Source organism: Platalea leucorodia, assembly GCF_965183815.1.
Source record: "Platalea leucorodia genome assembly, chromosome: Z".
NCBI classification, from domain to species: Eukaryota; Metazoa; Chordata; class Aves; order Pelecaniformes; family Threskiornithidae; genus Platalea; species Platalea leucorodia.
In genome coordinates, this window is record NC_138858.1 from 50,114,123 (window position 1) to 50,141,126 (window position 27,004).

The following is a 27,004-nucleotide window of genomic DNA, read 5'->3' on the forward strand; positions in this document are numbered from 1 at the left end:
AGTCTTATGCCACAGTATTTAAAGTTATTAGATTTTTTTTTAAATAGACATTCACAGAAGCTACTTAATCAGCGCTTGTTAGAAAAACAGAGGCAGCTCAATAACCAGACTGTATATCAAAGTTATTAAACAGAAACCCGTCAGCATAGACTTAATATTTTTTCTCCTATTAACATAATTATTTCCTACTCAGTAAAAATGAAAATGACATGTTAGCATTTCAAAAACACGAGAAAATGACCCTCTAGGCTTTATATGACTATCAAAACAAGCACTGGTACTTTATTTGCAAATTATCATGCATGAAATGATCGACTCAGCAAGTTTACCAGTCAACAAAGTGTGCTCTACCAGTTATAAACAATTTACATGTAATGATATGTCTAAATATGAATTTAAATGAGTTCTTGTCATTTCATGTTGATCAGCTGCTTTATCATCATAGATATGGACAGTGACCATAGTTAATGTTGCAGAAACAGCAGAGCATGCACAAGTTTTGTGAGCCAATGGTAACCAAACACGAGGAAATTTGTTTTCATATAAAAAGACAGCCTCTGACTGCTAAGCCATGTTTATTTTCCAGTCAAGTTAACAAAAATACTTTCGAAGAGGTTATTTCCAGGCATTTGCTGTATATGCCACATCCACAGCAAATATACAGTATGAATCAACAGTTTTCTCACCTTCTAACCTACTGGATTTCTCTTGCAATGTATGAAAAGAACCCTGAGGCTGCCACAGAATAAAGAACATTTCAGTATCATCCCCATTGTATATAAATATACATTATTAGGACCTGAAAAAGGAATATTCTGGAGATTAAGAGAATTCTAGTTTCTTTAACAGCCCATTAGTCACATCCCTGCACAACAACCTTTAATACCATCATCAAAAATTTAAAATAACTGGGGCAAGTGAAATAAAGTTCCTCCACAGCAGACAGGCTGATCAGATGATATGTTGGAAGAATGCAAGACAAAGCCAGGTTTAACATACAAGAATGCACAATTAAAGGCTGGCCTCAAAAATGTCTTCATTTAATACAATTATATGAATATAATGGCAATGACTTCATCAAAAGGATGCCATTATGTGCTAAAGTTAATTTCTTTTACTTAGAATAGTGTAAGTCAGATAAATAAAGCTTAACATTTTCCAAACAATAATCCTTTTCATTTCCCTTAGCTTTATTAATAATGGACATATTCAGGTAGAATACTCAAATATAATTCTAACTGATATACACAATCATTTTAATGCATATTTTGTATAATTTCTTATTTTTGGTGTTCAGTAGTTGCTTTTGTTTCGATAAAATGATACAGCAGATTTATACTTAACATCACATATAGGTTCGGTCTATATAAAGAATTTACAGAGCTTTTTCAATTGTGGAATGGTACGTTTCATATATATGAAATTTTAAAAATGCTGCATGAACCTGTGACCTTGCCAATACACAGATCAACCTTCAGAAACTGTAATGAGCATGAGTTGACACACATTTCTATCTAGGCCCAGTACAAGTATGGACACATTCAAAATCTAACATCAGTATGATTTGCTTTTACTTTGGTGGTTGTGATATTCCAGGTGCGGATGCAAAGTGCACCTTAATGGTCCTTATAGTAGTACTTTTATCCCACTGTATTTTAAAGGCATCAGCTTCTTTTATTCTCCCTTGTAACGAGGAGGTCTCTTCTCCTTAAATGCAAGAAGGCCTTCAATTCTATCTTTTGTTGGAATAGTCTGCAATGAGCAGAACAACAATTCATTGTTGACACCAACAACAATACCAAGAAAAATATTTGCATACAAATCATAGTTCTTCAATGCATCCAACATGCAACATATAATACAGCAGGAAAATGAAAACTAAAATGTCTAGTCAGATACAGGAAAGTATCATACACTTCGAAGGCACAATATAAGGCTGAGAAATGATTTGGGAGGAGTATCTCTTCTCCAAACAGATAACTGTGAGAAACTCTTTAGGGTTTGTCTTTGAGTTTTTGGTGGGTTTTCTGGGGGGGTGGAGGGAGTGGCGTAGGTTATTAATCAGATCATCATCTGTTTCAAATAACCATCTAATGCTGATGCTTCTATTACCATGATCAAAAACTTGTCTCAAAGTCCAAGAACATACGAACTCAAATACATCATTCCCATGTTTCGCTGGCAGAGAGGTTTGTCTCAATTTTCTGTTGGTTAGCACATATGCCATTAGTGGCACATGTTAGTGAAGTGCCCTTCATGTTATTTCATGTCAAACCAAAACAAAGCAAAAGCAAGGCAGTTCTGGGACTAGGTGCATGGCAGTGTATGACTGGCTAGGTACATGGCTGGTAGTGCTTCACTGCCTTCACCCTAACAGTCTTGGAAGGGAGATGTTTATGTCCTAAACTACACCTCTTTCCTTAAATTCCTTACAAAAACAGCCTAAGTAGAAGCAAGGTCTAAACACCATGCCAAAATATTTGTAGAAGAAATCGTACAGCAATTTCTAGTTGAATTTCTGCATGTTTCGTAACAGGCACCAACAAAGCCTGTTTTCTGGGTTTTTTGTGTAATCATAGTTACATACCTGAGCATAACAAGCTTCTTCAATTGCTAAACCTGTTACTAAGTCGACCTGAGGAAAAGAACACAAAGTTTTTTTAAAAGCATATTTTTGTATTCTTACTATATATTGTTTCCTGACAGCTAACTTAAATACTGCGTTTCTATATGCCACATACTAAAATACTTCCGCAAAGTTCTTCTACACTGCTTTAACATAGAAATGCTACACTGCCATGTGGTGAGAGTGGTTAGTAGTTCTGTAACAGTTTCCTTATTTGGCAATACAATTGGTATGTAATACACTGTCAAAACAATGTATGTTCTTCACTACAAATCATCTGGACTAAAAACCATTAGCTACTAGCACATTTGTAATCATTTCATTTACTACAGGGGAAAAGATTTAATGTACTGCATGATCATTTAAAAATTGTTCTGAAACAAGTTATCTTCAAAATGAAATATAAGAACATGATGCTATGCCACAAAATAAACATAAATTCAAGTTTAAAGGGATTTAAAATAAAAAAAGAAGCCAATGTCCATCCTGCATCATTACCTAGTTTTAATAACTTTTTTTTCTTTGTGAGCTGGTCTGAACAGCTGAAAAGGCTGAATTTTCCTCTCACTACTTCTATGCCTGTCTTAAGCATCAGCTGCTGCAGAACTTACCAGCCCTCCACATGGCCACTGAAAGGACTGTTGACTATGCACCACAAGCAATCTGTCAAGGGGGTACAAACTATAGGATAGATTACCAAAGGAAGACATGGAACCTCTGCCATGGAAGGTTTGTAACAACAGCTTGAATAAACATTTGGCTTGATTGGTTTGATACAGTAGATCTTGTCTCAGGGCCTCCAGATTGAACTAGGTGATCATTCAGAGTCCTTCTAACCCTATTGTCCCAATTCTATAAACATCATGATTTTGACCTTTCAGTCCACTATACCTGGTAGCTAGATAATTTAGCTTGTAGCATTTTGAAGCCTGGGTACCACTGAAATAAATCTTGAATTCCATCATTACTTGCTGTGGAAACATAACAAACATACTCTTTGCACAACAGCATTTGAGTTAGAGTTTGTTTCTGAGGCCAAAACTTACTGGCGGTACGCTTTCCTGAACTCAATTATATCACTGGTTGCTTTTGAGACTTTAAGAAAAAAAGGACCATTCTTAAATTTGTCTTCTTGGATTCAGATGTTGCATGTGGTGTGATCCCCTTTCCCTTGTCCCAGGTTGAGCTATAAGGTGTCCTGGTGCAGAGCTTGCATGTGCTTAACTTTAAATATGAATAGTCCTGCTGAGCTCAGCAAGATGATTCACAAGCCTAAAGTAAAACACATGTCCAGACGTGTTCAGGGCTGGATTTTAACAAGCCCTAGAGCTAGGTCAGTAGTGTTCAAGAAGGAGAGGCAATCAGAATCAAATATGAAATCAGACTCCAGATATAATTTTAACAATAACCTCTATTAAACTATTAAAAATAAATAACATGCCTTTTGGCTTTACTTTTATTAGTTACTAAACACTGAGAGCACTGACAGACTTGACAGAGTAAGACTTTGAGGTTTTTCCTGCCCAGCATTTGAAATACAACTTGTTCATAGTAGTTTACGTTTACTTTCTAGTATTAATAATTAGCAGAGTGCATTACTCCTGGACAGACATGAGGTTACTAAGCTTCGTTATGGAAATCAGCATCAACTCTAGTCTCAGGAGTCTGAGACATAAAAAAATTGCATTTTGTCTTTGTTTTGACCAAATAGGTTTTGAAAGACTATACCCTGCGAAACTAAAAACAATCTTGGAAAAAAAATCACAGTAGACCTGTCACCAGCCTGACTTCTGCATACTCTTACGGAAAGTGCAGATCCTTACCTCCATTCCCTGATTGATGGCCAGTTTTGCAACTCTCATTGCTACTGGTCCCTAAAATGAAAGAAAAAGCTTATTTACATATCATTAAAATCTACAAGATTATGCAGTGAAGAGTCTGCACATCAATGGTTTTATACTGGGACCTTCTTGACTTTGGATTTCTATTAAATTTACAATAAATAGGTCAAATACCCTAAATTACATCATTATAGTAGACATTTGCTTCCAAACTGATAGTTTCAATGTTGAGAAAAAGTGAAAGTATACTGTTTTCAAAATAATCTAATTAAAGGAGTCTGTTTGGTTTATGTTTCAAAGATGCTGAGCACGTCCACTTTTGTCAAGCTTGCTCAATTCCCTTCAAAACAAGGCTCAGAATGGCCACCTTAAGAGACATCATTATAGGCCTTCGCAAGGTCAATGTTATGTTCCTATTACCACACAACAGAGACACATGAAAAGATGTGATAATGAAATAAAATGAACTGATGCAGCTTCAAGTCTGGTCAAGTGATGACACTCTTCCATGAGTGACTGAGGTCCCCCACGAGCAGAGGGATTTCCACCCTCCTCCTCCAGTGTGCCGCAGAACAGTGAGACATCTTTGGGAATTGTCTCAGTCCTGTGCCTATCCATCCGCATCAGCTTCTGAGTATTCAGACATTGCTTTAGAGCACTGGCCTGCTGCTTTGGGAAAAGCCAAATGCTTTTGGGCTGGCTCCAGTGCTAAGTTGTAACTACAGATCAACCTTCCAGAATCACTGTATGTTAATACTTTTATTTTTTACGTTTGTCTTTCTAGGAGGGTGTTCAAGACACAAATAACCAATGTTAAATGCCATATTTAATCTGTAACACTTTCAGTTTTCAATGAAAAATTTTATCTGTTACACTTGTGATCCAATAAAGTGGTTTACTAATTATTTTCTTCTTCTGCTTCCTATGGATTTGCTACCTGGGACCCTTCACTTGAAAAGCAGGTTTATCAAAAGCTCCAAACTCACATTCCTACTCTGAACAACCAGCTTGCAGTCTATGGCAACAGAAGAACAGGTAGCAATCAGCTAACACAGACTCCTGTAAAGGTCATACTTAAACTTCTTACTAATATTTTCAAGTTCTAAAGCACAGGAATTCAGCAAATCCCATTTCAATTCTTTTATGAAAGACAGAGATTGGATGTCACTTAGAATGAATGATAATAAGAGTATGATTCTTTCATCAAGCTTATACACAAAGGAGAGAAAGCAAACTTTCCACTAGTAAATGGGTTTTGCTTTAATACTGAAATTACATTTAGCTGTATGTTTTCAAAATAGGAGTTACATTGACATACATCCACTTCCATATGGACTTTTTTGCCTCTCTTCTGAAGTGTTCAACAGCAACAGAATAACCTATTGAGATAATTGCTCTCCAAAAAAGAAGCCCCTTACACTATTTTTTTGTTTACAACTTGAAAGCCAAAATACGCAATACAAACACAGACCATATCATGACAGTATGAAGACTGACAGAGTGTTTTTCCTTCACTATGAAATAATTACCAAATAACACCACTCAATCCACGAGAAAGAAAACTTCTGATTGCTCTCCACATAACTAAAATGGCTTTTTAATACATAACGTCACGACAACTTTTCTTAATACAGCTGGTTCTTTTTCAGTTTTAATGTTTGGTAAAAACTAAAAACTAAAATCAAGATTATTTGTTTTACCTGAGGTAAAAATTCTCTTGCCAGAGCTAATGCTCTTCTGTACGCAGCATCCCCTGCTTCATTCTGTTCTACCACATGGCTAATCAATCCTATTGATTTTGCTTCCTCACCATCTACAATACGTGCAGAGAAGATTAGTTCTTTTGCCAAAGACACTCCAATTGTGCGAGGTAATCTCTGTGTCCCCCCTAAAGTTTTGAAAAAGAGAAAATGCAAGTATTAGTTTCCCATCCACTTATACCACAAATGTAGATGCCTTGTTCAGTTCAAATATTTTCATTTTTAATTCCCTAAACAATTATATGGACATACAGAAATTAAACTATCATAAAAGGCATCCCTAAATGCCTTCTTCAGTTCTGAAACTACATCTAAAATTAAATCAATTGCTCTGTTTCTTAGAAAGACATGTAAATAACTGAAAAGAGGTAATATTAATAGAGATTCTGTTCAATTTCAGACAAGTCACCTTATTCATATCAGCCAAAAGCTGAAGGAAAACTACTTGCCAGTAATTACCATATTCAAAAACTCTGCTTCTTTTTAACGATCTGTATATTTTTATGATATTAATCACCACAATATGAACACTGTTGAAGAACTATACTGAAAAAGAATATCTACTCTAACAAGACTGTAGTCCATGCTAAAATTTGCATATGTTAGGGACAATAAAAATTTGTATGTAAACTAAACTAAAACCACTAGACAAGGTCTTTAAAAAGCCATGGGTTTGTCTCTTCTTACTTCCGTATTATTGTTGAAATCTTAAAGCTGGATTACAAAAACTAGAGAAGGACAATAGCAGGTGTCGATCAGCAGAGAAAGGCACCTAAATTTAGTTAGCTTTTCTTACTACGTTAAAAATTTCTTTGGCAGGTCAGCATTTTCAGAAGGTCAATAAGCAGTTACTACATTAACCAGACATGAAGATTGCTTAGTTGGACTAACAATTAACTTTCCAGAATTGACAAACAATGAGAATGTGGGAATAATCATTATCAAAACTGAAGAAGCAGACTCAAATCACAGAAGCAGATGTTTGTATGAAACAGTGGAAATGGCCTTTATCCAGGAGAAAGGATTTTGAAAATATACAAGGTCTACCGTTTTTACATGGATCTGAAACAAATATTCAATTTGTATAGACAGTCTGTAAGTTAAAATGTCTTTCCAAATAGCTATTTCTGCAAGAGTGTGCTAATATATCCAGATATAAATACATGTATATATGCAAGAGGAATACTTATAGGAGGTGTTAAAAGGGAAGTGGCACAACATTGGATAAATGTTCAACTAACATAAAATAGATTAATTTCCACTACATAATGGTGGATTAAGCCAGTATTTTATTGAAGCTGTTCAGTTCTCTTACTGATGTTTCCTGAGAATACTTTAAATACATCTCTGAGACAAATACACTGACTGGAAACAAAAAGTTTTTGTCATTCAATGATTCAGCTTTCAACTATTGCTTTTTATGAATCACAAGCTTCAGTACTACTGTATTCCTTTCCATGAAAGCCTTTGAACACATTACATCATACAAAAATGCAGAAGGTTTGGGGATTTTCTGCATTATGCATTTCTAGAATATTACAAAGTGATGATCTGTAACAAAAATTGAGATTAAAAAAAAAAAAAAACTGAAACTGGAGGAAATAAAAAAATCCTTACACTCATAATAGTTAAAATAAAATTTGTATAACAACAACATTAGTAAATACAAACAATGTGATATTCTCTATTGTCCTTCCACTCTGAGAGGATTTTAGCAAGGCTGTCCTAATGGTCAAGGCCAACAGGCAACAGCAAGAGGAACTCCTGTTCAATAAACTCTGCTAATTATGCTAGTTGTACAGCTAAGCCAGTGATAGTGCTAGGGGGAGAATTTTGCTAACAGTATAATTTAGAGAAAGTCCCTACTCTAGGGCATTTTTATGAAAGGAGGGCTAAAACAAAATCCTTTGTAAAATACTACAAACCCTGAAGCCTAGGCCTTCCTATTAGTCTTGGCTGTCTCACTGGTGAGACTCGCAGAGAATGACTAAGGCTGTAGCCATCAACCTTTATATCAGAACTACATGCCATAAAAATGTGAGCTGTGTTTTCAAGAAGCTTGCTGCTTCTGATACTGAGCTGTACAACCATCACCACAAAGAAACATTTACTGGCTTTTTTGTTCTAAATACTGAACATGTCTTTCGAATTTCTCACCCAAAAAAGCTGCCACACCTTAATCAACATCTATCCTTATACACATTTTAAGTGTATAACAGAACATAGCAGATGTCTACCCTGATTCTCTTTAAGAATAGTTCAGTCATAAATTATCCCTTTCACCACAGTAATGGAATCTAGAAAACATCAGGTTTGCCTTTTGATTAAAAAAAACTATTTGTCCAAATCATAAGACCTGAAACCATATGAGGCTGAATTTACTGACTCCACATCTTCTGCTTCTTCCTTGCTTGCTATGCGTAGTATTTTTTTCTACTTAATTATCTCCCCTTCCTTTACTGTTTTATCTATCTCTTCTATTACTGCTTTTACCAGGAAATGTTGAAAACAAAATTTAATTGAGCAATGATATTTCATAACTTTGACCAAACAATGGATATGTTTAAGCATGAAATAGTGTTTATAGATGAAAAAAAGTGTTCTTGCCAGTGTCTTACACAATAATGATTAAAGAGCAAAAAAAGCAGACTATAGTCTATGTTGTTTGGCTGCCTCCTACACTGCAAAGCCATTAAGCAGAGGAGCATATTCTTTGATTAATATTCACAGAACAGAAGCCAACAGTTCAGTGCATCAATCATATATATTCAGTAGTAGGAATAAGATATATGCACACACAAAAGCAGTAAGACCCAATTAATCAAATGCAAACAACACACCAAAATATGTCCAACACACCAAAGTTACATCCATTTATGAAGAAAAGACAGAGAGTACGCTGCAGATAGATGTTCTGTTTTGGTAATACACAAAGAACATATAATGCCTGCCAACTACAATCAGAGCTAAAGGAAGTAACACCCAGTCTTCAAAGACATTACTTAACCAAGGCATTTCATCTAAATGTAGAGCAGAATTTGATGGAAGAATAGTTGTTTCATCTTCACAAATTTAATGACATGTTATTTCAAGGACTAGTGATCTGGGATTACTCACTGTGTTGATAAAAGTATTTGACATACAGTTGCAATGTAAATGTGTTCTTATCTGAGATGGTATATATTCAATGTTGTAATAATTGTAAACAGCAGTTTCAGATGACACTCCAGTTCATGTGAAAAGACACAGTAAATACAAGACTGCTAAGTTCTGCTATGAAAATTGTTAAACGGTATTTTTTTTTCTTTAACGAATAGTTGATTTTGTATGAATATTTATTTACTGTCAGTAATTCATCAATTACAAAATATGTACACAACTGGTTTGGATTAAGGGAATTACGTGATAAATTCCCAAGAGTATATCCAACAAGATGAAGCAACTAGCTTACTGGAAATAGATTCATCATTCTGGCAGAGAATATCTACAGTCAGTAGTTTCTCATAGCTGAAGGCTCTGTCAAAACATATTGAAAAAAATCTTGTTCTGACAAAAAATCCAAACTTTAATTCAGTAATAATCCTGTTTATTAAGTCAAGTAAAAATGAGTCTTTCTATCCTATCCTTTCTATCACGAGCTTTGATTCATGTTAGATTCATTTAACTGACAAGTTTCTAAATTTCTTTTTTTAAAGACTATTGTGCATTTCTAATATTTTATTAATAAACAATGGTGAAACCAAAGTCTGTCAGCCACAAACTTTCTAATTATTCAAGTCAGTCAAGAAATGGCTCAAGTGTATCCTTGTGATTCTTTTGCAGAAAGCTGTAAGGAGTAGATGTTTCTCCTTTTCATTGAAACTCATAGAAATACAGAACGCATAAACCTGCTGTTCGTAGCACCGAATCTTTAACAATATGGGCTATAAATAAATGAACATGGATAAATTATTTTAATGTAATCCTTTTCAGTCATGTAAGTCATATTTTAAAAGTCTATGTAACAAACACATTTTCCACTTTTAAAGTACCTGCCATCCATTGCTAAGCTAAGCAATTTTCAAAATATTAAACACTCTAAAAGCCTAAACACTCTACCTAGACAGTATTTAACACCAAGTTTCCACCAGATTATTTTTCAGATTAGGCCTTGATCCTGCTGAGTTGTACATGTTTTAGCTAACTTAAATCCAGGTATAAATCTTTATGGGCTCAGACATCCCAAATCCTTTCACAGAAGAAAACATGAAGAGCCCTTCACCGGCACAAACTGGATAACTGACTAACAACTGAAAACAGCTTAGACGGGGAAAGACATCAACGAAGATGCAAGCGACAGGGTGAAAACAGGATGGAGAAGAAAAGAAACAAAACATTATCTCTGCAAGGGGAAAAAAGCACTGAGCTGATGAAGAGCAGGCGGTAGGCGAGGCCGCTCTCATGTGTGGCCATATAAGTCGTTGTTTGGAAGAAGACTGGAGACCTAAGCAAAGCCTGAGACAGTGGCCTGAGGCTGACTCAGAGGTTGCCCAGGGGTCTGTGATGACTGAGAAGTTGTTTGAGTGAGATTTCATAGTAGACTGCCAAAAGGGCTCATGGAAGTCTGGCTTGCCAGTCAAGCCGAAGAAAGCCCTGCAGGAACGTCAGACACAACCCTACCCAAGGTCAAAGAGGCAGCTGCCTACGCTATGCCCTGCTACCTACGCCAGTGCGGCAGTGGCAAAACCCCAGCACCAAAACTGCCAACTTAATTTGCAAATCAGTCCTTAATTTTCACAATCTGTTTTATTCATCTGCGTCTGTGGATTGGTTATTTAAAAACCTATCTGAAAAACTCCTAGAATATACCAAACCGCCACGTGTGGGTGGCTTGAAGGTGGCAGCCTGAATCAGAAGAATGTAGTACTTGGCTTGAAGATGTACGAACACTTATGATGCATGAGAGGAAGTGTAAATACACTTTCAGAATTCAGTAGCAGTTAAATAATCACAGCTTTTGTACGGAAAGATGAAATCGTCAGGTAATTTAGAAAAACTAATTTATTTTCAAAATAAGTAATCCTCTTGTAGATTGAGAAAGATAGAAAATGGTTTCCCAGCAGACGACTGCATACATGAAATGAATGGAACCAAAAAATGTATCTGGAACCTGATTTTTACAAAATGGGCTCCACTTCAAAAGGGATTCTGCATCTGGTGCAAGGAGCTTACTCCACATTTCCTTCACAGGCATGCTGCAACCAACTGCACGGACTCCACTGTCAGACTAAACACCGCTTGACAAGCACAGATCTGCACTACCCACCTGTGGGCTCCCAGGACTCATGGTATTAGCAATGCACGCACTGACAATCTGCCTTATTTTTTTTTAAACTGAAATTATTTGAGGAAGAAAAGAGAAATGCCTAAGGCTGTTAATCCACTTATTAGCTTTTACTTAAATGTAAACAAATGCAACAAGCATGAGCACACACAGATATTCAGTAAGGCCACATGCCTTCCTATTACTCCAGATAGGAACTTGGTCTTACTGTCATTTGGGAATGCAATGACGGAAAGTGAACTTAAACAAAATTCAAACGTACATACACACTAAAACGTAACTCATCTTGCTGCAGATAGAAATTAACTGCCCAAGAGAAGGCATTTTCCAGTTTCAAATTTACACCCACACATTTATGAAGTCATTACTCAGCTGTAACAACAGGTAGGAGGCTTAGACCAGTGCTGCTCTGTATGATCATACTTTACAAATCATGTGGGCTTTATGAGTAATATTAGGTAAAAACTTTTATTTAACTTGTATTTTAAATAAATAATCTTATAGTCCATATTCTTACAGTTTTGGATTGACTATGACAGCTAAAATTCGATTCATGTGAAAATCAGGGCAAAAAAAAAAGAGACATGAGAAAAACTATCATCATTACTCAGGGAAAGTGTAATACAGAAAAATCAATTACCACAGTAGTATCCTATTTTTATTTATATTTTGAATGAGATCACAGTCCCAGATTGGTACAATTACTTTAGTTTTTAATGGACAGAATTGAAATAAAGAAACAGCAAGCAAAGCAAAACCCAGACTCTTAAATGTGAAGAATTCAGTGCTTATGAGGAAGTGACTTGAATGCTTTCCTCACTTCAGTGTTCTCCTTTTGGAAATCTACCATTTGATTCTTCCATACAGAAAAGAAATCCATCACTCTACTAACCCCTCACACCAATTCCTATTCCTAACCCTATTCTTTCTCCCATCATGACTACTATCAAATTATTCTTCTTTCAACTGTTCCAAAGTAATGTTTTTTTAAGAATTTACCTCTGAAATTATTCATCCCTGAAATTCTCTGACTTTAGTAGCACTGAAGAAAGGAGAATCGGTGGCTAACAGAATGGGAGCCCAGGGAAAACAGCAAAGCCAATGAGATTGTAGGACACAACCCCGCCTGGTTCAGCTGTGAAATCCCAAGAAAGCCAAGAGCCCTCTCTACTGTTAAATATATCTAAAATGAACTCGTACATATGAAGCATATTTGTCACCTTGAGTAGAATGTCCTCCCAGATGAGGCAGCCATACACTACAGCTACACTGCACCTAGCCTAGTAGCTAGGCTACAACATAAAGTTTGTAAGATTTTACCGTACAAATCGTTCAAAGCTGGCATGCATTAATCTAACAATCTGCAATGCAAAAAAGCAAACTCTTCAGTAAATCAGAACTTAATTTTGAGATACCAAGTCTGATACTCAGAAACACTCCTAACTTTTTCAGCTTGATTTTTTAGATTTTGTAGCGCTATCTATGAGTGCCAGAATGCTATTCTATTCTTTTTACCTCCCAGACTGATCCTTCTATTTGTTATTTTACAGTAATAGTTGATATGTGAAGAAATAATCACTGATGTTATTAAAAGTTCTGTAAGTCACATGAATAATTGCAATGTTATTTTTATTTGTGCATGTTAACTAGTATTCTGAATGTTAAACTATTTGCTATTCCCTGTAAGTATACTACCTATCTTCAAGAATAATTAAAACTTGTATTAGAAATTAACAATTAAAATAAATTCATCACAAGTGTAAATATAAACATACATTCAGCCTAATTTACAGAATATTCTCCATGTCCTACTTTTGATCACATGGATATTTGCATGCCTAGCCTGAAACAATGAAAGACAAGTTTTTTTCAGAGACAAAAGCAGCCTTAGTGACTTCAGCTTCAGGTTTTCATGCTCAATACCTCTGGACTGGCTATCAAAATACTAAGATCAGTGGACTGAGACCTCAGAAACTGCAGTTTAAGTTATCTGAACATTCCAGGTTAGAAGCCTATGACACAGGCTGGGAGAGAAGCTCCTTTTCCAAAGCCAGGATCATCCTTTACAGGCTCTACAGAAAACTTTATTCACTACACAAATATGATTCAGTCACCACTCAGCTATACTGAGCAGCAGATACCCTCCAGACTACACAAAAAACCAGGTATTCAAAGACTGAAAGGTTACAAATTCAACATAAACAAAAGGAACAGGAAAAAGATCCAAATTGCTTATTTTTTCATGTCCTTATCAGGAAATCAGATCTCTTTACTACTTTTGACTGACCCCAGTTTCCATATATTGCTGTTCAGGATCAACTGAGAGAGGGTGGGTAGGACCGGCATATTGTTTTGAGTTACACTACTATTAAAAGGCCAGACAACAGATAGTTCATTTAAAACGACTCTTCTTCCCTCACTAATAAGTACTATCTCGTTTAATTCACATTGTTAACATTTTGAGAATCAGAGTTTTTAAAAACATTACAGTCCAAATTAAATAAAAATTTTCACTTTAATATGCATATAATTCTGTGTAAAGGTATATAACAACTTTAAATATATATGAGATAGATTTTCTACTAGGGCAGTTCCTGTGCAACAGTGGACCTACTTCAATAAGTGCAAACTGGTATTTTAACATTTTATTGTTTGGGATTACTCAGATGTTTTTCCTTAACAGAAAACTATAGCTCTTCCATCACCTTCTAGTCAATTTGTAATTCCTCAAAAAAACCCCAAAGCCTATAGCTGACAGGAAATGAACAAAGAAAGAGATAAAATAAGTGATTATTCCCAGGCTGTAGCTGTCAGACTGTTACAACACTAAGGAAAGGAATTACATTAAGAAAACACCTTTTATATTCCTCTCACCTGCTGCTGTGACATAGCAATACAGAAGAGAAGTCACTGTTTATAACATGCAATACAAAACAGCTGTATGCAATGGCAAGTCTCTCCCTATAGATGGAAAACCTAGTGCTAATTAGATTCTTCTATCACCTAGTCATGCACAGATGAGTTAGCTTTCGTGGACCTTCACAGCTTTAAGGATCAAAGAAATTAGATATTAATTTTATTTTCCTTACATCCTATATCCAAATTCCAGGAAGAGAGACATTTGGGGCTATATATGCAGGAGGTAATGAAGAAATGAATCTGTATCAGCAGCAAGAGCTAGGATAGTAGACGGAAACACTGCACTTATTAAAAAAAATATAAATATCTTTTAATTAAAATAAATCATTAAGAATACTTGATAACAAATGCTAAGGATCAACAAGATAGGGAGCACCACACACTTCTCACTAGCTGGCCTCATCCTGCTCTGCAGGCAGGACCATTCTGATGTGAGAAGTCCTAGCTGCTGAACCCTTTGTGCTTCTAGGTGCAGCTACAGCCTGGTTGCTGCTCCCAGTTCTGGATCTCTCAAGGCACACCTCCATGCAGATCCTTTGACCCTTCTCTGGCAGCAATTCACCTGCTGGATTAAAGAGTCAGTGCTAGAGCTCTCCCAAATCCACAACAGTTTAGAACATTTTACTGGAGCCTGGAGACTTCAACAGTTCTATTTCTGTATAAGTCCTTCAGAGAATACATGGTGTATGAGTAAGAAACTAAAAAAAAGAATTTCTTTAATAAAGGACACTTTACTCTTGAAATCTGAAGAGAATCATGGAATCTTTAGAAAAAGAGTAGACATGCTGAAGGAAACCCCTTGTAGATTCCATTTGCCTGCAAGGCTAGGAATTTGGTGAGCAAGCATAAACCCACATCACCTTCTTGGCCTCAGTCTCTTCTTCTCTTTCTTTCTCAGAAAAAATGGTATTTTTTAACAGAATTCTCATCTCTCTCTCATTTTTAAAAGATGTGTTTCACCCTAAGAACTGGCAGCCCTCTTCCCCAGCCCACCTTGGTTGTAACATTTATTCTTCTTGCAAGTGGACCACTGAAACAGCTCAGAAATTGAAAGCCTTTATCACACCTCTGTTGTTAAGCCTAACCAAACAGAGGTATCTCACCATGCACGTATAATATAAGGCCACACAGCAAGCTGCAGGTGTTCTGTGGAGATATCCAATGGAACACCAAAAGCAAGATAAGCTTGCAATGTGCTAGCATGGCCCTTATGCTTTTTATGTTATAAAACCTAAATATGATTTGAGACAGTCTACATCATTGCTATCTCAGACTCTCTCATCTGGTTGCTTGTTCATGCATCTCTATTTCCTTGGAGTTTTATAAAAGCCCAAAACATCTTTTCTGGTGAAACAAAATATTGTATTTAATCTGAAACAAAACATTTGGATTTTACCACTTGACTTTGATTGATAATTTAGTTCAGCTACTGAACTGAACCTTCGACTTTTTTAATAGTCCTACCTACGCCTAAAAATGTCATATTAAAGAAAATAATTTATCCCTCTTCTTCAGTCTGCTGCTTATACTCAACCCATGTACTATTTCATACCAGCGAGAATTTGTGGCAAAGAAACCGCTAGTTTTTTGAACTGATAAAAATAAAATACCATCAATAAAAATGAGACCATTAATGTAATGGTGATCTTACATGCTACTCGCACTCTACATGTGGAGTATCGTTCAGCAGCAGCAACTGTAACTGTTTTGCACTGATCATCCCCCAGCCCTGGTAATACGTACATCCTCTCCTTACAGGTTCATAATGGGACAGAGGGCTAGGTGCACACCTGTGAGCTCAAGCTGGTAGGTTCAAATCTCCCAGACAACTTCCCCCTGCTTATTAGACTGAACACAGTCATGATTCCCCACAATATTCTGTATTAGATCATTTTAGCTCCCTAAATATGAGAACAGGGGTGGTTTCATGCAAACATGCTGGATGGGAAAGGGACAACTACTTCATCCCCAAAGAATAAAGAAATATTTTCTGCAAGTATAAACTACATATAGCTGATGCTCAAGGCACACATAAAGGAAGACCAAGTATGGGGAGAAAGAACTCTTCTAAGGAAAAAACACTGGGAAATCAAGTGCAGGGAGTAAGCCTGCAGTTGCAGGGAGCTGGAACAGATGACTGTAATTGGAAGCAGAGTTTCCAGTAACCCTGTGCAAAGCTCCTGAATTTCTTCTTTTTGTGGCAAGATCATCACCACATTTCCCAGAAACGGGGCAAATGAAGGCTTTCTTTAGCTTTGTTCTTTTCTAGAAACACCTAGAAAAAATTCTTGGGACCACCCAAATTCTGCCACGCCAATAAATATGTTTTATCATTCTGCGTAATCAAGAAAGCCAAGAAGCTTATTATAAGCACTTCATAGTCCCAAGCTAAAAGAAGAATCTCACTCCGTTCCTAATGAACTAACAAACAGCCATTCCTTCTGGCAGGTATTAATGATACCGGCATATTGAGCTAAAAGGTCAAAATTAAACTAACTTCCTTCATCCTCTCTTAGTTTGGATAATTTAAATTTCAGCGTAGTCATTCATATTTCTTGATGCCCAGATGCAAAAGAATGTTAAAAAAATGCATCAGGGTAGGCCTCTGAGAGACTGAATTCTGTGGTTTTTTGCTTAAAACACTCATGTCTATATGTACTCTATGTACTATGTCAAGTACTTTGCACCCTGTGTTCCTATCTTCTTTACAATTTCACAAAACTTCTACAGTAAGAATTAGCTGTCAAGAGAAAACTCAGATTAACTCAGTCATCTGATTAACACTGGCTTCTCAGATCTCAGATTCGTATTAAAATTTAAGACCATTAATACAGAGTTGTTAGTATAAAGCTACAAAGGATTAATAGCTTTGGGATCAATTTTTCCTATAAGCTTGTTTTCAGTTGTGGCTGAGAATCAGGGGGAAAAAGTCATTCTTGGTTATAAACTGAAAATACATGATGAAAAATGGAGGTAAAGAAGGAAGGACAGGAATCTACTATTTCTGAAATTCAGGGATTTGTAATAGTTGGCTCAAGTAAGTCTCCAGAGCCAAAGAGGTTTTGTGAAATAATTAAGGAAACAGTACTTCATAAATCATTTTGTCCAACTTGTTTTGTGGTGAACTAACTTGTGCAGCTGTTCTTTTAAGGCAGACTACACAATTGCCATTTCATTGGTTGAAGTTTCTGGAAATGGAAGAAAAATACCAGACATAGAGTGAATTCATTATGAGTTTGGAAGCCGTTTTTCTTTCTTACATAATAGTCATAAATGAATATGAAATGGAAATAATTAGACGCTGTACTATTGCTCAGTAATGATGGACCTCAAAATAGGTAAACGATTCAATTAAAAACCAAGTTACACTATTCATAACCATATGAAGGATATATTTTTCATTTGCTTCAAATTTAATGTTGACCATAAGTAGAATGGATTTAGGTTTTTGCATTACCTTGGCCTGATACATAGATCCTACTTACTTCAGGGTCTTCAACCCTGTGGCAGCTGAAAATGGGGCCATAGTAAATTAGAAAGCTGTGCTTCAACTTCAGAGGAGTGTCAGATGTTTCACTCATCCTTTACACTATCCTTATTGAGAGTTCAGGAGTTGGGTTAGTTGTGTTTTCCAAGAAACCCATCAGTGTTCTATAGTGCCATGATGGCAACCATACAATATAATTCAAATATTACAGTTTGCCTTTTATACATTACAGTATAAATGATCCACGACTGTATTGTACATGAGTATCCTAAATTCAGTTACTGAACCTCTAGAAGAAATAAGTTTTATTATCTTTTTCACATAATCTATTGGTTTTGCTTATTCTTTTTAGTAGAAACAAAAGACTAATATTTTTTATCTTCTGTGCCTAAAAACCCTTGAGTAATTAAATTTAATTATTTAGCAGAAACAAAAGCTAAGTCTAGTATTTTTGACCTTCTATGCCTCAAAACTCTTGAGTAATAATACTTCTTAAACACAGAAAGTATCCACTTGTAATATTCATAACTGAGTAGTTGGGGGGGTTGCTGTTTTAATTTATTTATTGACACAAAAAAGGCAAAAACCTGTAAGCACTAATAAAAGCATTCCTTCTACCTGTTTCCTCCTCCTTAGTAACAGCTAATACCCTTACAGCTTCCCACGTGCAAAGACAGGGATTTCTTTTGATTGAATGTGAACATTTTCAAATTCAAACCAACTGCTCTAGCAGTATGAAATAGGTTTAATATTTTCAGTTAGCTCTAACACATTACATGCATATCTGAGAACAAGGGAAGTGAGATACATCAGAAACTGTTTTGCAACTTCTGTGGTCATTACTAGTCCAAGTCTGGTAACCACTATGTAACAGGCTCAATTGGCTTTTCTAATAGCAGAGGGGTGGAACCTAAGATGATGTGTTACAGCAGATGTGGAAGTTTCTAACTTTACAAACCTGATTACACCTGTTAAAATTTACAAACTACACAGGAAAAGTATCTCAGTGTATCGCAACCAGACTAATGTGATTTTGTTTGAAAAAGGAAAAAAGGGAAAGGTAGAGATTAATGTTTTTGTTAACCACTTAACACTTACTCTAAAAATGAAGGACAATCAGGAGATGAAGGAAGCTATTGTTTGCTGGATTTTTACCTTGCTGATAAAACAAAACTATTTATACTCCTTCACTTCACAGGAGTTTTGGAAAAAATAAACTTTTTAACGTCACCACAGCATAGGCGACTCACAGATACTACTGAAATTTATTTCCCTAACACTCCTGCAAGATGAGGTATTATCACCTTCATGTACTTTTATACAGAAAAATGAGTAATCATGTCCCCAGGACAAGGCTGAAAAACATACAGGACATAGGGAATGATGTTCATTTTACGCAATGGGGAGACAAAATATACAAAATGTTGAGTACTAGCTGATTAAAGAAGGACCATCTATTCTGTGGAGGAGGGTATCAATGAAAAAATGTGATGATGCAATTTATCACGTTTCATAATGCATACGTACAAAGGAGACAATTTCAGTCATGGGTCATTATAATGACAGTCAAAATTGTTACAGCTTTTGTGATAATCATTGGAAAACGTGAATTCATCAGTAACTGAAGTATTCAGTGTAAACACACTTGTTTTCATTGAGTGGAACACAGGTGGGTTTCCTCTGAAAGCAGCTCTGTTTCCTGTCAGTTAACGTGCATAACTCATTTAAGTCCACCAGACTCTTCAGTCTGAGGACGCTTAGCCATGAGGAGTGTCCAGTCCCACAGACTGCGGGATTGGCAAGCTTATAGCTCTGTGGTAGACTGACCAAGCAAAATATGTTAAGGTCTAATAATTAAGAAACACTAGGCTACCTGGCCAGTTGGCTAAAGTATACCAAGCTCTGGCCAAAATGGATGCCCAAGGCCATTAGCTAGAGGAAAAAGCTGGCCAAGGAGTCTGGCAGCTCTTCAAGGTTCTCCCAACAGAGGCCCCAGGGTGCCCGGCTGCTCGATCAGAAGCTCCAAGGCCCCATTTAAGATGTCTCTTAGGCTTTAGATGTGGAGTGGGAAACCTATGTAAGAGGTAGGCAGGTTGGGTAGACAGCTGGCCAAGAGTCTGGAAACCCACAGGCTTCACATAATTGATTTCTTCTAAGTTTTCTTCATTTCCTTCTTACTAATTCCTGCCTCAGCTTTATGTGTCAGAAAACTTCCTATTTTTTTTTTAGCCATACCAGCTACCATTAAGTTCTTAGGTTTTTCAGTTGCCTTTATTGTTCACCACAAAACAAAATGGGTTCAGTATATTATATACAAGTTTGTTTCCCTCCTGAAATTATTGTCCATTTTGTCTCCCCAATCTGATTTCATTATGAGATTAAGCTTTCCTTGTAGGTTCAGCAGTTTAAGTTGAAGGTTAATAACTTTCCTGAGTTCTGGTGATTTATAAGAAATGGGCTGAGGCAGCATTTCACACCATACCGCTCGAACTCTAGAAGTCAATATGAAACCTGTATATGGGGATCAGGTAATACTAAGAGAGTCTGCAAAAGAGTAGATGTTAATTATTTCATGGCAGGAGGAGAAATAGCTAAACGCTACTTGGTTCAATTTTCTAGTACCCCCTGCAAGTTAATACAAAGGAGTAGCATTAGGCTTCAAAGTGAATGGCATATATATCCTGCCTAATTAAAATGAAAATAAGACCAAAGGTCTTTTATGTTGTTATTAATATTTAATAAAAAATTTCTAAGCTTCTGTGTGAAGAGAATACCAAAGGGAGTTCTGACTGTATTTCACCCATCTCCTCAATTTCAGGAAATTATAATATCTTGTTCACATTACCATAGTACCTACTATTATTGTTGGGATTATACTTAATAATCTTCCCTGTTGTCATGCTTCCTCACATCCATATCAGGTTATCCTGACCACTCACACTCCTCTGGTCAAGAAGATAAAATGGACTGTTCATCTACTTTAGCTACTTCAAGTACAATGTAATTTTTTAATGTAAATTAGGGATTCAAAAACAAATATGGAATTCTGTGAATTCTCTGCATTATATTTTTCATCTTCTATTGTATCATCTAATGATCTTGTACTTTACACTATTGTGTAATCAGTTATCATTTCGCATCCATATTAGTTTCCTTTGTATGATATAGTAGGGTAAGCAGATTATCACAGGCCTACTTTTTCTTAAACGCTAAAAAAGTTAAAATCCATATAAAAATTAATCCTGAGTTTAAAGAATCTTAGCAATATGATGCATTTATATCTCTATTTACAGGTAGTGCTGGTAGTATCACCTTTATTAATATCACATAAAATTTCCCAATATAAAGTGTTATTTTTAATTGAGTATAATTGCTCAAGTTTTTTAATTGCTCTTCCCTTTATAAGTATTGACCCGCAAGCAGTTCATATTGCTAGGCTGTTCATGTGGTATTTTTTTAATTCAGCCAAAACAGTTCAGCTGTACCTAAGAATGAAACTCGTGGAAAAATGTGTTTTGCTTGTATTTAAAAAAAAAGGGCCTCTAACATCCCTGCTTTGGAATACAGAGTTAAATTTGGCTTGACATTGGTAGCAATGTCTGTGGAACATGTCATTTACAATCCACACAATATATTTGGCCCAGCTTCAGTCTTTAAAAAATCTCATTATGAACTGCACCAGTATACATGCCCATGAAATGAAAGAATATACAGAATAATGCACAGATACAAAGAGCTGGCTTAAAACTTTGCAAGCTGAATTGTGCAGTTTTGTGCAAGATTGCATAAATAGTAGCTAATTTTTGAGTGCTTCACTTTTCAATCACATTCTTCCAAAATATATTTTACATACCTCTGTGTAATCTCCTAGGTGTTGCCCCTGCTCCTTTTTTTTGAGGATTGATATAAGGAACCATATGAGGTATACTTTTTGAGGAACCATATAAGGTATATTACCTTCAGCTGCAAGGTACTGGATTTCTCTAATGCTAAAAGATAACAGTAGAATTTTCCTACTACTAGAATTTCTACATCAGATACCATGTAGAGCGCAGTGCATGCTGCAGTTGGGACAGCTGATGACAGAGGAGTAATGCAATTGCATGATGCCTGTACTTGAGCGTTCTGAAATATTAGACTGATTTATATTGAAGTAAGAAAGTTCAATTTGAAAATGAATTAAAATAAATCAAGCTAAGTCCATTTTAACTTAGAACTATTTGTGTCCAAACAGGAAGTAACATAGCTTAACTAATATTTTAAACAAATAAATTTTAAAATTACCTCCCTCTTCCACCACAGATAAGCCTTTGAAAAACACTGGCTCCATTCCCAGCTCTGTAAGGGACTGCGTTTTAGTGGGCGCAGTCATTTCTGATATGTCCCTATCCAAACATCATTTTTTCATGTACCATCTGTCCGTTTGGACACTCAAACTGTGCCCTGCCCTTTTTCCCATTTGGTCGTTAACTGGTCAGCCCCAGTCCCCTCCCCAGAGTTATGGCTCTTGACCAGGCTTTTCTCAGTTCCTCCTTAGCTATTGGTTCCTTAACGCCTTGTCCTTTCAGTTCCAGGATCACCTACCAATTTTTTCCACCTAAAAAACTAATGCAACTCCTCTCAAATCCACATTCTTCTCCAGTTCTGCTTCCTTCCAGTTTCCTGCTAAACAAGTCCTGAGTTGTGTCCTCCTTCCTCACACTCTGTATGAGCTGTGAATCTCCACAAGGTGCTGGGGTGCTCCACAGCCACCCATACGCTGTGATACGGTGGGCACTGCAGCAGGATTGCCGAGAGCACAGGAAAAGGCGTAAGATTTCTGCCCTTGGAGCCTGACTTCAGCGTCTCAATACAAGGAAAATACTGCTCAGGTCTGAACAAACAAAGGTCATTAGGAAGCTCCAGAAAAATCTATAAACAGCATGTGGAAGACTCAACAACTTTTTTGCCTCAGTCTTCACTGGCAACCTGTCTTCCCACACCTCTCGAGTGGATGGACCTCAAGACAGGGACTGGGGGAAGCAAAGTCCCTCCCACTGTAAGAGAAGATCAGGTTCATGACCACCTGAGGAACCTGAACATACATAACTCTACAGGACTTGACGACATGCATCCCAGAGTCCTGAAGGAACTGGCTGATGTAGTTGCCAAGCCACTCTCCATGATATTTGAAAAGTCATGGCAGTTAGGTGAAGGTAACATCCAATCTAAACCTCCCCTGGCACAACTCGAGGCCGTTTCCTCTTGTCCTATGGCTTGTTACTTGGGAAAAGAGAGTGACCCCCACCTCGCTACAACCTCTTTTCAGGCAGTTGTAGCGAGTGATAAGGTCTCTCCGCAGCCTCCTCTTCTCCAGACTAAACAACCCCAGCTCCCTCAGCCACTCCTCATAAGACTTGTGCTCTAGACCATTCACCAGCTTCGTTGCCCTTCTTTGGACACGCTCCAGTACCACAACATCCTCCTTGTAGTGAGGGGCCCAAAACTGAACACAGTACTCGAGATGCGGCCTCACCAGCACTGAGTACAGGGGGGACGATCACTTCCCTGGTCCTGCTGGCCACGCTGTTTCTGATACAAGCCAGGATGCCATTGGCCTTCTTGGCCACCTGAGCACACTGCTGGCTCATATTCAGCCAGCTGTCAACCAACACCCCCAGGTCCTTTTCCGCCAGGCAGCTCTCCAGGCACTCCTCCCCCAGCCTGCAGCGCTGCATGGGGTTGTTGTGACCCAAGTGCAGGACCTGGCACTTAGCCTTGTTGAATCTCATACAATTGGCCTTGGCCCATCAATCCAGCCTGTCCAGATCCCTTTGTACCAGATTCCTTCCTACCCTCCAGCAGATCAACATTCCAGCCCAACTTCGTGTCATCTGCAAACTTTGAGAGGGGGCACTCGATTCCCTTGTTCAGATAATTGATAAAGATATTAAACAGAACTGGCCCCAGTACTGAGCCCTGGGGAACACCACTTGTGACCAGCTGCCAGCTGGATTTAACTCCATTCACCACAACTCTTTGGGCTCAGCCATCCAGCCAGTTTTTTACCCAGCAAAGTGTATGCCTGTCCAAGCCAGAAGTGGCCAGTTTCTCCAGGAGAATGCTGTGGGAAACCTTGTCAAAGGCTTTACTAAAGTCCAGGTAGACAACATCCACAGCCTTTCCCTCATCCACTAAGTGGGTCACCTTGTCATAGAAGGAGACCAGCTTAGCCAAGCAGGACTTGCCTTTCATGAACCCATGCTGACTGGGCCTGATCCCCTGGCTGTCCTGTACGTGCTGCATGATGGCACTCGGGACGATCTGCTCCACAACTTTCCCCAGCACTGAGGTCAGGCTGACAGGCCTGTAGTTCCCCGGGTCCTCCTTCTGGCCCTTCTTGTAGATGGGTGTCACATTTGCTAACCTCCAGTCAACTGGGACCTCCCCCGTTAGCCAGGACTGCTGACAGATGATGGAAAGTGGCTTGGTGAGCACTTCCACCAGCTCCCTCAGTACCCTTGGGTGGATCCCATCTGGCCCCATAGACTGGTGTGTGTCTAAGCAGTGTAGCAGGTCGCTGACCATTTCCCCTTGGATTATACGGGCTTCATTCTGCTTCCCATCCCTGTCTTCCAGCTCAGGGGGCTGGGTACCTGGAGAACAACTGGTCTGACTATTTAAGACTGAGGCAAAGAAGACATTAAGTACCTCAGCCTCTTCCTCATCCTTTGTCACTATGTTTCCCCCCACATCCAGTAAAGGATGGAGATTCTCCTTAGCCCTCCTTTTGTTGCTAATGTATTTGTAGAAACATTTTTTATTGTCTTTTATGGCAGTAGACAGATTAAGTCCCATTTGGGCTCTGGCTCTCCTAATTTTCTCCCTGCATAACCTCATGACATCCTTGTAGTTCTCCTGAGTCACCTGCTCCTTCCTCCAAAGGTCGTAAGCTCTCCTTTTTTTCCTGAGTTCCAGCGGAAGTTCTCTGTTCAGCCAGGGTGGTCTTCTCCCCTGCTGGCTCATCTTTCGGCACATGGGGACAGCCTGCTCCTGCGCTTCCTGGACTCCTTTGCCCTTCAGGACCACCTCCCAAGGGACTCTGTCAACCAGGCTCCTAAACTGGCCAAAGTCTGCTCTCCAGAAGTCCAAGGTGGCAGTTCTGCTGACCCCCTCCTTACTTCTCCAAGAATCGAAAACTCTATCATTTCATGACTGCTATGCCCGAGACGGCCTCCAACCATCACATCACCCACAAGTCCTTCTCTGTTCACAAACAACAGGTCCAGTGGGGCACCTTCGCTAGCTGGCTCCCTCAGCAGCTGCATCAGGAAGTTATCTTCCGCACGCTCCAGGAACTTCCCAGACTGTTTTCTCTCTGCTGTACTGTATTTCCAGCAGACATCTGGTAAATTGAGGTCCCCCACAAGAACAAGGGTTAACAACTGTGAGACTTCTGCCAGCTGCTTATAGAATATTTCCTATGCTTCTTCATCTTGGTTGGGTGGTCTACAACAGACTCCCACCACAACATTTGCCTTGTTGGCCTTTCCCCCGATTCCTACCCATGAACACTCAACCCTATCATTACCATCGTTAAGCTCCAGATAATCAAAACATTCCCTAACATACAGGGCTACCCCATTGCCTCCTTCCTTGTCTACCCCTTCTGAAGAGTTTATAGGCATCCATTGCAGCACTCCAGTTGTGCGAGTCATCCCACCATGTTTCTGTGATGGCAACTATGTCATAGTTTTCCTGCTGCACAATGGCTTCCAGCTCCTCCTGTTGGTTGCCCATGCTGTGTGCATTGGCACAGATACACTTCGGTTGGGCTATTGATCCCACCACCTTTTTGGGGGGGAGAAGCCCTAATTCCTATGTGACCATTTTCAGGCACTTCCATGCTGCCGCATGGATCTCCATCCCCTACCTCCACTGAAATGGCAGACCGAAGGACCTCGCTAGCACACTGTCCCTCAGACAATAGCATGCTGCCCCCAGGTTTATCTCTAGCGAGCTTCGTTTTATCCCTTTCCCCCTTCAAATCTAGTTCAAAGCTCTTTTAAAAGAAACTGCTTCAAGCTGTGCCGGGGGAGGTTGAGGTTGAATATTAGGAAAAACTTCTTCACTGAGAGGGCAGTCAGGCATTGGAACAGGCTGCCCAGGGAAGTGGTTGCGTCTCCATCCCTGGAGGTATTTAAAAGACGAGTAGATGTGGTGCTTAGGACATGGTTTAGTGGTGGACTTGGCAGTGCTAGGTTAACGGTTGGACTTGATGATCTCAAGGGTCTTTTCCAACCTCAACGATTCTATGATTCTTTCAATGAGCCCTACTGACTCCTGTGCTAGGATCCTTTTCCCCCTTTAAGACAGGTGTACACCATCTGTCACCAGCAGGCCTGGTGTTGTGTAGACCTACTCATGATCAAAAAGTGCAAAATCCTGCTGGTGACACCAGGCTCAGAGCCAGGTATTGATCTGCTGGCTCTTCCTACTTCTTCCTTCATCATTCCCTGCAACTGGAAGGATAGCAAAGAACACTACTTGTGCTTCTGATCCCTTAACCAGTTGTCCCAAGGCCCTGAAGCCTCTCTTGATTGCCTTTGGACTTCTAGTTGCAACTTCCTCACTGCCTACCTGAAAAACCAATAATGGGTAGTAATCTGAGGGCTGTACCAGGGTAGGAAGCTTTCTCTTCACATCTTTAACCTGGGTCCCAGGCAGGCAGCAGACTCCCCTAAGAAGTGGGTCCGGTCTGCATATTCAGCCTTCTGCTCCCCTCAGAAGAGAGTCTCCTATGACAATGACCTGTCTTTTTTTCTTTATGGAAGCGGTTTTGATGCAGGGTGTAGGCCGACTTAACCTCGGTGACACCTCCAAGCTAGATGAACCATCGTCCTTGTCACTGTTCGGTTCCACTTGCAGAGCCTCGTACCTATTATGCAAGGGCACCTGGGAGGGGGCGGTCACAGAGGAGACACACCTCCTGCACCAGGCAAGAACTTTGATGGATGGACTGTTTGGTGGATAGGGAATTGGCTGGATCATTGCATCCAGAGGGTACCG

The 27,004-nt window shown here is 38.5% G+C and overlaps 1 protein-coding gene across 1 annotated transcript in view; it reads right to left on the reverse strand.

Annotated features, from left to right (window-relative positions):
- Positions 1–250: 250 nt before the first annotated feature.
- Positions 251–27,004, reverse strand: part of AUH (AU RNA binding methylglutaconyl-CoA hydratase) — a 113,803-nt gene continuing 87,049 nt past the window's right edge. The window contains exons 7-10 of the mRNA XM_082337089.1: positions 6,168–6,355; positions 4,450–4,500; positions 2,588–2,635; positions 251–1,752 (exon numbers count right to left, since the gene is read on the reverse strand). Of these exons, the coding sequence (XP_082193215.1) occupies positions 1,675–1,752; positions 2,588–2,635; positions 4,450–4,500; positions 6,168–6,355 (365 nt within the window). The 3' untranslated portion in view covers positions 251–1,674. The remainder of the gene's footprint in view (positions 1,753–2,587; positions 2,636–4,449; positions 4,501–6,167; positions 6,356–27,004) is intronic.